This window comes from Solea senegalensis, linkage group LG14, assembly GCF_019176455.1.
Source record: "Solea senegalensis isolate Sse05_10M linkage group LG14, IFAPA_SoseM_1, whole genome shotgun sequence".
Lineage (NCBI taxonomy): Eukaryota > Metazoa > Chordata > Actinopteri > Pleuronectiformes > Soleidae > Solea > Solea senegalensis.
In genome coordinates, this window is record NC_058034.1 from 25,666,291 (window position 1) to 25,679,173 (window position 12,883).

The window sequence follows — 12,883 nt, forward strand, 5'->3', positions numbered from 1 at the left end:
TTTGTATTATTATTATTGTTATTATTGTTATTTTGTATATATATTATATATATATATATATATATATATATATATATCAGTAATAGTACATATTATAATATAATAATAGTACAATAGTATAATAGTACAAACACTGCTCGCATTAGACCACACATTAACCAGGCTCCTCATTCTTCCCTTCCACCTGCAATACTGTATATACTGCACACAAGTGCAATATACTTATACATATTTATACTATACTTATACATATTTATACTGTAAATATCAAGTCCATTCTGTGTATATTCCGCAAACTGTTTATAATGTACATTCTACATTCTATTTTAACTAATGTTATAGTCTAAGTGTTAATATCTGTTATATTGTAAATGTTTTGGTCATGCATGTTTATTATTTATTATCTTTATCTTTACTGTCTGTGCTGCTGTAACAATGTAAATTTCCCCCTGCGGGACAAATAAAGGACTATCTTATCGTACTATTAACATTAGGATCCACTCTCCATACCAGATGGTGCCAACCGCCATAAAACCTCAAAAAAGAAAGAAAGAAAGAAGTTTTGTGGAAACTTTACGTCTGTGATGCTGTGAATTAGTGGCATGTAATTCGCTTACTGAACACTGAACGGCAGTAAACATTAGCTGAGCAATTTCAGACGCCACGGTGACACACCACTTCCGACTCTAGTCAACGCTGTTTCCGGTTAATAAGTATGCTAACAAAGCTAAGGATGAAAACGTGTTAAGGGATTTTCGGTATCTTTGGATACATGTTCGTGTTCGACTAATTTGATCGATACCAGGGAGAGTAATTTCTCAGTTGTGTTCCTACTTCATTATTAACCAGTCTTCTCTGTTTAGCGAACAAACTGGCTTCACGTGGTTGTGTCTTCGCATTGTTAGCTTAGCTTTAGCCATGCTCGCACTCTCTGCTCTCGCTTGTCTTCTGGTTCGCTCGCTGGCGACAGAAACCACATTAACTAGCTAGCGCGGGTTTCTTCTGCATTTGCCTTTTTGTTTTTCAGCAGTTCTATGACGTTTTTTTTGATTTCCAGATTGTTATTCTTTCTGCCACATTCCAAGTGAGAGAAGAATTCGAGCCTCCTATTTTAACGCATATACTTAGCTGTTAGCTTAGCCTAGCTAGACACCCGGTTTTAGTTGGAGAACGTCGCTTTCGCTGGTTGACAGTTAAGTTTCACTTCTGACCGTTTTGAACCCACAGGTGAACCCCGGTAGCCAAATACGAACTGTGAATGTGTGTTTCACCGCTCCGCATAGAGTCGGAGTATTTCGTTTTAAACATTTCGTTGGTTTGTGGTCATTTTATCTGCCACGATGGCTTCCTCATCTGGAAACGACGACGATCTCACCATCCCCAGAGCAGCCATCAACAAGATGATCAAAGAAACTCTACCAAATGTGCGAGTAGCCAACGACGCGAGGGAGCTGGTGGTGAACTGCTGCACGGAGTTCATCCACCTCATTTCCTCAGAAGCCAATGAAATATGCAACAAGTCGGACAAGAAGACTATTTCTCCCGAACACGTCATCAACGGTGAGTAGTGGTCTACAGAGTTTGCATTTCAAGAAAATCAAGAGGATACGACGCGAAAGTGGGTGTGTCCCAGTGTCCACCACCCCTGAATACCCCTTTTGATTTTAAAACCACGTAGGGTGTTAATTTAATTAACTTTCGCCACCTGTTTACCCACTGCAGCCCTGGAGAGTCTTGGTTTTGCATCGTATATCACAGAGGTGAAAGACGTCCTGCAGGAGTGTAAAACTGTGGCTCTGAAGAGGAGGAAGGCCAGCTCTAGACTGGAGAATTTGGGCATCCCAGAGGAAGAGCTCCTCAGACAGCAACAGGAACTATTTGCCAAGGTATGACCGCACAATACACAACATATTCTACATTTGCCAATATGATACCTAGTGTCAATATCGGTCTTGATACTAGTTAAATAACTGCATTGGATATTGTAATGATTAAAAGGTCCGTTACAATCTGAAAATCCTATGGCATGCTTCACTATGATCAATGTAAATAAAAATCAGCAATATCAATTTTTAACTGAGTCATGTTATGGACTGTTTATTTGTCTTTATGGACAAAATTGCAAATTGCTTGAAATGGCTGTAGGTGGTAAAGGTATCAGCACAAATGTGTTCACAGCTTTATAGAATTTTGATTGTTTATCGATATCTGAGGATATTAAATCAATGATCGAGCTGGTACTGAGACATTCCTCTTCTGAATTAGGGTTAGACACTGTTTTATTTGTTAACAATACTAAGGGGTGTCTTTTTTTGTCACTTAACTCTAAAAGCAATATACAGTATGTTTTTGTGATAATAATTTGTCATTTCTAAAGACAGATTTTAATTGTTAACTCCGGTTAGATGAGTTGGTTGACTGGTGACACATGATCACTTGGAGTGCAGCTCCAGTTGGATCAGTTGAGATGTTTCTCTGTACTCTCAGATTCTTAACATTATTATTTATTATCGCTCAGTGTTGTTTAATTCATGCTTTCATGACATTCATGAATGACTGTTTCTCTCTTAATGGTTTGTATTTATTTATATAGCTTTACAAGGAAACCAAAATCCACTTCCTGTCAGTGGTCGGTTCATTCTCTCTCACCCGAGCTGTGATGTAGCTCTCAGTTTACAGGCAGAGATTGATTTGTGGTTGGTTATGGCGCATCAAGCAGCCGTGCTTCTTTCTCTCACTTGTACTTGGCAATATCAACATAATTAGTTAAATACTGTTAAAAGTACAACATTTGATTCCCAACCATACCCTTCACGTGCTGAATTTGTCAAATAGAGGCCTGTTATTTACTAATTAATTTCACATTTTTAAATGTGTTGATCTAGATTAATCGTGATTAAAAGTTTGCTTTTGTTCTAATGACTAAATGAATGAACAATCAGACGGTGTGAGTTTCAGACACCATTGTTTGATTGTATTTTTCTTTTTAAACACAGAACTACACATAGAACTATGTGATTTCAAAGAGAATCAGGCCTATCAAGTGTCAACCAGGTCATCTTAAAATAATGGCCATTGTATGTTCCTGTATGCAACAAGAACATGTGTTAACATCACAATAAAGACATCCACCTATGATTGTCTTTAGAAACTCAAACATTCATGTTTGTTATGACAAAATGAGAGAGTGAAAGTGAAAGCACAGTCAGTCAGCAGGGTATTCAAATGGAAACTTTCATTTGAATACCTACCAGCATATTACAGATGCTATCTGTGTCTGTAGTGGTTAGTTTGCACTTACTTTCCACTCTTTGCCGATGTGGAGGAATTACCTCTGCACAGGTCTCAGCAGTTAGTCGTGCATCTGTTGTTTTGACAGTCAAGGCAAAGTCAAGGCAAAGGATCGCAGCTTCCAGTCATTGTCAATAAATTGTGCCGTGACACCCAGGTAGTTGTCATATTGCATAAAACAACCCTTCTCCTCTTCAGCTACCATCTCTCAGCTTCTTCTCACTGAATGACTGTAGGCAAGTGAATCTTTTGCGCGGATAATTGCACTGACCTCTTTTATGTCAGGTCAGCGCTCACCGGAAGTAAACAAACTTGCTTTTACTGCATTAAATTATTTTATAGCGTTAATCTCTGCTGTATTAATCACAATGATTAACGTGTTAGCTTTGACAGCCCTCGTATTTTTGTAGGATTATGTTTAAAGATGAGATTTTTTTTAAATTAAAACTAATCATGCAATGTAAAACAACACAAATATCTGTTTATGTTAGTCCTACATCTCATGCTAGGGGCACTGCAACGATTCATTGATTACTAAATTCATCGTCAACTCATTTTGTAATTTAGTGATCAGTTTGAATGTTTTTTTAATTAATTAAAAGAAGTTCTCAGATATTTTTCAGCTTCTTGAATGTGAATATTTTCTGCTTTCGTTGCTTTTATGTATAGAGCCCCTCTGGTGACATAGGTGACAAAATTATGAATGCATGGCCACGATAGATATAGATATTTGCCCTAGCATATTGATGAGGTGCCCACCAGTGACACTTGGTCCTGTTAGTGTAACGTTAGCAAAGATGACGGATACTGTTTACAATAGGGAATGAGGTCCTGTCCCCCTACGAGTGGGTCTAAAAAGTGTGGAGTCAGCGTTGCAGTTTCAAGGTTCAGACCAAGTGTCACTGGTGGACATGTAACAAAAAAACATGATTCTCCACTCAGGGGAAACTCAGGTTGGGAAACACAATTTTTCAAAAATACTTCCCCTATTCTAGTAAAACAAAGCTCAATGCAAACCAGGGAAATATTGCTTTAATTTGTCTGACCACTGTGTCGTGTGTCCTTGCAGGCGCGGCAGCAACAGGCAGAGTTAGCTCAGCAGGAGTGGATGCAGATGCAGCACGCCGCTCAACAGGCACAGATGGCTGCAGCATCTGCCAGTGCTGCCCAGCAGGCCAGTTCCTCTCAGGATGAAGACGAGGAAGACGACATGTGAGCCCAGGACGGCGTTCAACTCCATTCTTTTCTCTGGGACATTTTTGGCTCACACATCCTCCTCGTCGCTGTCACCGACAGAGACACAAGTATTTCACTGCTGGCAAACATCAGTGATATGTAGGAAATGCACATTTTGGTATGGACAGTGAAGGGAATAATTAAGAGGGGGATTTTTAAAGTGGCCACTCGTTCAGATACCTGAAAATAATTTGGATTGGCTGTTAATGTAATGATTAGGCTCATCTTCTGCCTCATATTTTCCATTTGCTTCAGTTTAATAATCATGGTATGATTATGTTGTGAGTATTTTGGTGGGTGTGTTTTTGAAGGTGCTGAAGTCCGCGGTTGCCTGGGATACGTCTATGGATTTTGGTGATAATGCACCAGGACACGGCTAACTTTCATTTTACAAGATCACTTTGGTGGTGTAGGAAATTTTGTTTAGTAGAGATATTGATTCCTCATTTCTTTTGCTTTGACTGTCTTTTTTTTTTCTTACTGAAAGGGTTCACTTCACCCTGGTCTAGGGATACGTGTTAAAGAGGACATTATATTTTTTATTAGGTGATGTTTTCTGAAGTGTGTTTGCGTGAGGAAATGAAACCTAGTCGGAGCGAGTGTAAATATGGCTGCCAGTGGAGATCAGCTGATTTTAGCCACTGAAAAGGCCAAGCCTATGAAATCTTAAGAGTATGTTTGACACTTCCTACTTGGAAATTGAAGTTTGGAAACCTTGCAATTTCCCACACCAAAGAAAATCTGCATTTTTAACTTGTGGTCACACAGGAGCTGCTGGTGTTAGTGCTGCCCTCATGTGGTATGTTTGTGTCGCTACGGTAAACTCAAAGTCAAGCATCAGAGTCAGAAAGTAACACATTTGAACTTACTTTTGGATAAACAACCCCTGTGTGCTGTGTTGTGTTTTCACTGTGGATGTTGGTGTGAGAGTGAGAGGTTTACAAAAACACAAACTTCAGTTTCATTTCAGAAATGTCTGAGTGACGGTGAGATGAAGTGGTTAACATTTTTAAGTTTTAACGAGCTGAGCCTTTAGTGAAGTTGCTGAACTGTAGTACGGTGGCTTTCAGTGCATCTCGACACATGGCTCAATGATTTGGTTCACTCTGAAACAAGCTTTGAACTTCCCATCGTCCAGAAGAAGCTTCCGAATCAGCTGATTTTCTCAAGCTCCAAGGACGGCATGTGTGCTTCCTGCCACGGGGGACGCTCGCCTCCGTCAACCACACTTCAAATAACATTAACTACCCCTTAAGTACAGAATGCAATTGGCATTCTGCCTGATTTTTAGCTCAAGTTGAATATTTATGTTGCGTTGAACCGCCCACAGTATTGCTCTTGAACTGCAACTTTCAGGAACAGAACATTTTCATCTCACGGAGCCAAAGACAGAACGGACAGACTCCAGGTCAAGGATCTTGAAGTGGGGACTTTGTTGTAACAGTCTGAACTTCTTATTTCCCCCCTCTGCTCGGGCGCAGTGTCAAACATTTCCATTGTGACTGTGCTCAGTTGTCGATGTACGGACGAGTAACTTAGTTGTGATACACTTACTTTAAAGTTGTATTCTTCGAGCAATAAAGAATTTGTTTTATAAAGGCAGTTGTTTTTTTTCCCCCTCTCACTTTTAAAAATGATTTAAACACAGTGTTCACACCTTTTGTTTCTCCTGCACGTGTGTGATTGTGTGTGAGGAAGCACTTTTCACTTTTGTTTCTACTTAAAAAGTGTCAGGATTAATCTTGAAGAAGATTTGGGTTCTTTTTTTCCCTTGCAGTTATTTAATATATGCAAATAACCTGAAAAAACTGGAGAGAAGTGATAAACCCATCGTGTCCAAAATGATTGAAGCTTGCACAGTGAAATGCCTTTTGGTTAAATAATATATATGTGTATATATAGTTAGGGTTTAAGTATTTTACAAAGGTAAAATGTCCATGTCATGAAACTAAAATCAGCAAATATGTTGAAAATCAAAGTCTAATGACATTCACTTATATTTCATCACAAAAAGTAGAAGGAAAAAACAGACATGGGGACATTAAAATATCAGGGCTTTACAAAATAAAAGGGAAGACGTTTATTAATTACTCAATTAAAACCGCTTATTGTGACACTCAACAGTGGAGTCCTAGTTTTACCACTGAGGATAGACCTTTATAGCATTTACTGTCCCACACTGAGAAGTTCTGAAAATAGTTTTTTATAAGAAATTAGAAAATTGCTCCCTCTGTGGTACATTATAGGAACTGCAGTTTCCACTTGTTGCATTTAGTGTTTGACTTTTGTAATATTGTTATGGATTTCATTTAGTTTGAGACAATGAAAATGCTGAGATGTGATTTAAATAGGCTTCATTGTTGTTATCATTCATGTTGTTATCGTTACATGGCGTGAGTAACGTGAGGGCAGAATTCATCTGATGGAATGATCTATTATTATTATTTATTTGAGACAAAGCTAGTTTGACAGTTAACCAGACTTGATCACTTTATTTATTAATTTCTGATTAATTTATGATAAATTACTACAGTAACCGGGCTGATGATGAGCCTGATTTATCGGCTTTTCTTTTAATTCTGCCTCATAGAATGCTTGCAGGGCCTTTTCTGGCATAAACACTGACCTTATCAGGACCAGTAGTCCTCATGGAGCACAAAACCTGGTCCTAATGAGGCAGACCCTAATTTCCAAGGATCTGGATACATTTTGGGTTAAGATTTGAATTGTTCTTAGGTTAAGGTTGGGATTAAGCATTGACTGATTATGGTTGAGGTAGGGTAGGGATAGGGCTTTGTTTAGGATGTCCAAATACAATTCAATGGCTGTCCTTCTGTCCTTGGTCGTCCTCCACACAGGAGCTAGTGTCCCTTCTTCAAAACAGCTGCTGTCACTCCAATTCTGGTAACCAGGTGCAGGCCCAAATGACCTCAATAACCTCCGTCCCATCTCAAATCTCCCATTCATCTAAAAAAATCCTTGAAATCAACTCCGTTTCAGTCTGGTTTCCATAGCAATGAAACATCACCAATGACCTCCTTGCAGATCCAGTCCCTGTCACCACAGGTGTGTCCCAGTCGAGCGTTTGCTTCCATAAACACTGCATCCACTTCCACTGGTGACACCCGGCTCTACCTGTCCACCAGAACCTTTCCTTTCATTACTGTTGAGCTGGAGTTCAACCGTAATGACACTTTTCCTCCACATGATGTCAGTGTCACACAGTTACACACGTTATCTCCATCCTTCTAATGCTGGTCTTCTGCTCTGTGATTGGATCAAGTCAATAACACATTTATCCGGTCGTGCATATTAAATGATGGGATGCAGGAAGCAGCCCATGTTTGGAGCAGCCAGTCGTGTCCCTCCGTCACATACAGTACATCTGCTCCTTTTTGAATTTTACTGGAATGTGGAGGGGATATTTATATGTGTGGTGGCAGTGGCACATGTTGCCCCGGAGGTTCACAATGAAACAAACTTCACAAAGGAAGGAATGAGTTGGGGTAGAATATTTTATATTGATTCATTGGACAATAGGTGATGTTTGCCTATACCACAAAATATTGCCTATTCTCCACACATGCAGCTTTTATCATCGTCTGGAAAGCAATAAAAATAGAATTTGAGGTCATTCTTGACTGAGTCACTGTTTACACGTATTCATCAAGTCATTGTATCTTTGCATTTAACCCATCGTATAAATATGAGGTCATATTAGTCAATTAAAAAAGGAAAATTCCTCATAAATGAAGCTGCCCACAAATGTATTGAATGTTTTTTCATTGTAATTTCTTACATTATGTATATATATATATATATATATATATATATATATATATATATATATATATATATATATATACATATATATATATATATGTATATGTATATACATATATATATATATACAGTATATATATATAGAGTTGTTCAATCACAGGTGACTGAAGGACAAGATTCCCACATTAACACTGCAGCACAATAGCAGCTAAATGCAATAAAAGATAAGTAAAAAATGTAACATAGTGCATAATATACGTGAAGGAGAAGGAGGAAGTTCACCACATTTACTGCACTGCTACTGTTTCACTGGAGGGAGATCCCATCAGTCACGTCCTTCATCCTGTTTCATAAGCATCTGCTCATATATGGGCATCTTCCTCTCTTCTGCTTAGTTGCACGACGACGTCCACTTCCTTAACAAGCGACCCCTCCCTCTCGTCTTCCCCCATATCTTCTAAGGCAGGAGGGGCTGTTCCCCTGTGCAGGAAGTAATGTGGTTAATAGTCATTTGATCACCAGTTGTGATGACTTGCATCTATGACCAGGAAGTGTGCAAAGTCTGGTGGTGTACTTCATTTTGAGGGAGCAGATTCCATCTGTAACCATACGTATGTTCAGAGAGATGAAAATAGCTGGTATGTCTGCACGTGACGCTGTTTGTTTCTCTCATGCCACATTATGTCCCGCTTTGAGGAAGAGGGAAAAACGTGATGTGATCTGAGATCAGATTCATATTCAGGAGGTTCCCTTTCCTCAGGATCCATGGGAGAATGTGTGCTCTCTGTGTTATTTATGCTGGGAATTCAAACCAGAATGCATGTGCTGCACTGGGTGGCCTGCATGTGGTCTGCATGCAGATACCGCTGGAGATTAGCCGTCCTATCCGCTCAGCTATAACTGTGAGACACATGTGGGCTTTGAAGTTTCAAGCATGTGAAGCTGCAGCTTCTTGAGCCAAATGATTTAAGGCCTCTGACGCTGTCACTGTATGACATTCTTACACATGCAGCAGGGAAGAACGTGACAAAGCCCTTACTGAAACAAACATAATCATGCAATATTTTGAACCTTGAACCCCCGTCTGACCCATCTGCATCATTCTTCTATATTCTGACTTTATATCACTGTACCTGTCTGACTGTGCAGACCAATGTTGGAAGAACAAAAAAAAAAAAAATCATATATAGCATTAACCATAATGAACCCTTTAAATGTGCCTTATTAGCACATGTGATGCTGTGTGTGAAGAAAACACGATGTTTAATGTGATCATACTGCAGGCTCACACCAAGACTGTGCTAAATGTTAAGTGTGAATTATTACTGCAGTTTGTCTCCACTCTTTGTTGCATAGATGACATATTATCAACAAATAGGTCACTGCAGGTCCTGTCGCCATGGTTTGGAGTTTCACTGAACGGCCTGCCAGGTGCTTTCTTCACCTTGTCTCTGAATCGCAGTGAAGTTTAACATGAGTTTATTGTTTTTTTGGCCTCAGATTATTAATAGTTATATGAGCAGGTGCTATACAGATTCTGTGAATTAAAGTGTAAAAATCCCAGCTACGTATGTAAAACACTGTTTCTAGTTACCTGTAAAGTTGCCTCCTGGTGGCCATTTAAGAGAAGACAGATTCCAGGCACGCCAACATTTTTTAAAATAACAATAACAACAACTTGTAACCTGATACAGTTGTTGTGTATCTGCTCCTGGTCTCTCTCTCTCTCTTCTGTCTCTCCCTCATCTCCCTCCATTTTCTGTCCCCCGTTTTCCTTTCACCCCAACCGGTCGAGGCAGATGACCGCACATCTCTGAGTCTGGTTCTGTCAGAGATTTCTTCTTCTGTTAAGAGGGAGTTTTTTCTCTCCACTGATGCCTAGTGTTTGCTCATTGTGTGAACTGTTGTGTTTCTCTGCTCTCCTTGATGTTGTCTATGTACAGAGACATGAGATCATGTATGTAAGGATTTGGCGCTATACAAATAAAATTGAATTGAAATTGAAATTGAAATTGAATTGAATTGAATTGAATTGAATTGAATTGAATTGAATTGAACAACAACAACAACGATAATAATAATAATAATTTTATTTGTACATAAAATGTAGCCCAATATGCTGAACTACACAACATTTTAGAAGATAATAAAACTTAAAGCATAATTTGATAAATATACAGTAAGAAAAGTCCTTCAGACTGCTTTTAAGAATATGAATAAAAACATTCAAAAATGTCCAACAAAATGAGAGAGAGGCAAATCCCTCCTTTGTGACTGAATCTGAATAAACTGAATATTCTAAAACTTCATAAGAAGTTTATTAGTTGTTTTGTTTTTGTTTAAACATTTGCTTCTGGATCCACAGACTTCTGTAAATAGTCAATGGTCTATATTGATATAGTCTTGATGACCACTCAAAGCCACGTCACACTACCGTTTTGCCATTCACGCTCATTCACGCACACTTTTACACAGCACATCTGTGACATCATGAAATGTAAATAATCTTCTTATGTTTTCCGTCCATGGTCGGTGATGACCTCACGCATCTGTCTTATTTGAAAGTCCCTCTCCCTCTATGATGACGAGCACAGCGGCCTGTCAGTCAACACTGCTGCACACTGTTTGTGCGCCGCTGAGGCCGCTGGGAAAACGCTCCTGTGCCACGTGTCTGCCAGACAAGAATTCCAGCCACCCTGATCTTGCGGGAGCCGTCCAGGGAATGTCCGCCTCCTGTTAACAAACATGAGCGTCTGGCAGTTGGGAGGCCTAGACCAAGCTGCAGGCAGGATGTCACCATGCCCAGCCACTGCTCACATGCCTCACATTCTTCTCCACAAGCTTCTTTTTTCCCCCTTCAGCCAGACAGTGGCAAAGGAAATATTTTCCAGTCCAGAAATAAGTTGCTTTTAATTGCTGTGCTTTGCAAGTATATACTTGGTGGTCTGTGTGACTTGATGTCTGTGATTGATGTTCATTAGGGGTGAAACAGGGTGGTATGCTGCTCGGCACTGGAGCTGCATTCCATTGGAATTACAGTTTTTGAAAACAAACCGCTGCAACCCGGCCCACACATACTTCCCCTGTGAATGAATACAGCATTCGAACGGTCCACACTGCACCAGTGACAATCATCACCTGAACCTCATGCACCAAACTGGGTTTCAGTATCACATAATGTGCATCACTGTTGTAAAACATGCCTGCTGGCAGTGAGTGGTTTGAGGAAGTCCTCTGCAGCTGGGATCAGGATCCACCGGACACAGACACACGTGTCATTCACTCAAGCATTCACACTCACACGCAGTGTTTGGGCTGTGGGAGGAACCCGGAGAACCCGGAGAACCCGGAGAACCTGGAGAAAACCCACGCACACACATGCAAACTCCATGCAGAAAGACCCTTGTTCCAACTACACCAACTGTATGTCCCCGTTTTTGAAACCAGACGTTTGAGACTGCACCACATTGGTGTCCCCTCGCATGTGCCATACCTCATGTCAACTTGTAGTCACTCATTCTGTGCCGCTGGAGCTAATCCCACACTGAGGACACAGCAGAGGACCTACTGTCTCAGGGCTGTCTCAGGATTGTCTCAGGACTGTCTCAGGACTGTCTCAGGACTGTCTCACCTTGTCTCAGGACTGTCTCTCAGGACTGTCTCTGTCTCAGGACTGGAACTGTCTCAGGACTGTCTCAGGACTGTCTCAGGAACTGTCTCAGGAACTGTCTCAGGGCTGTCTCAGGACTGTCTCTCTCAGGACTGTCTCTCTCTGTCTCAGGAACTGTCTCAGGACTGTCTCAGGATTGTCTCAGGACTGTCTCAGGACTGTCTCAGGACTGTCTCTGTCTCAGGATTGTCTCAGGGTCTCAGGACTGTCTCAACTGTCTCTGTCTCAGGAACTGTCTCAGGACTGTCTCAGGACTGTCTCAGGACTGTCTCAGGACTGTCTCAACTGTCTCAGGACTGTCTCAGGTCTCAGGTGTCTCAGGACTGTCTCAGGACTGTCTCAGGAACTGTCTCAGGAACTGTCTCAGAACTGTCTCAGGACTGTCTCAGGAACTGTCTCAGGACTGTCTCAGGACTGTCTTGGGACGTTAAACTAGTGTTGAACTGCCACAACTTTAAAAATGAGTTGATTCATAAAGGTCCAGGATATTACCCATAAGTATGTGTATATAGTGTATAATCAATTTAAAATAGAAGTCTTTTAGCTTTCACTTCCATGTTGTTCTTCTTACAGTAGGACAGGGAGGTGTGAGCAGAGAGTGAGTCCTTTGTTTGTTACAATCTACAGTTTCACCATTAGATGTCACTGATTCTTAAACACTGGACCTTTATAGGCAGGAAGAGGCCTTTGCACTTAGTCTCTTATGAAGATGAAGCAGAAGTGAAGACTATCAGGTGTCCTGAGATATGAGGACAGTGATGTGGGTCACAAATGACCTTCGCAGGGAATTCATGCACGTTTGCAGCATGATCACATTCAGCTGGGAAAGCAGATGAAAGTGTTGTGCTCACTCTGAACATGTCCTGTGTAGAGCTGGGTGAGGACGATGCTTGACATTCCTTC

The 12,883-nt window shown here is 40.5% G+C and overlaps 1 protein-coding gene across 1 annotated transcript; it reads left to right on the forward strand.

The window, feature by feature from the left end:
- The first annotated feature begins 685 nt into the window (after window positions 1-685).
- On the forward strand, window positions 686-6,125 carry dr1 (down-regulator of transcription 1). Its single transcript, XM_044044756.1, has 3 exons — window positions 686-1,560; window positions 1,723-1,886; window positions 4,361-6,125. The coding sequence occupies exons 1-3, from the start codon at window positions 1,341-1,343 to the stop codon at window positions 4,505-4,507; spliced, it is 531 nt and encodes a 176-aa protein (XP_043900691.1). The 5' UTR covers window positions 686-1,340; the 3' UTR covers window positions 4,508-6,125.
- The last annotated feature ends 6,758 nt before the right edge of the window (window positions 6,126-12,883 follow it).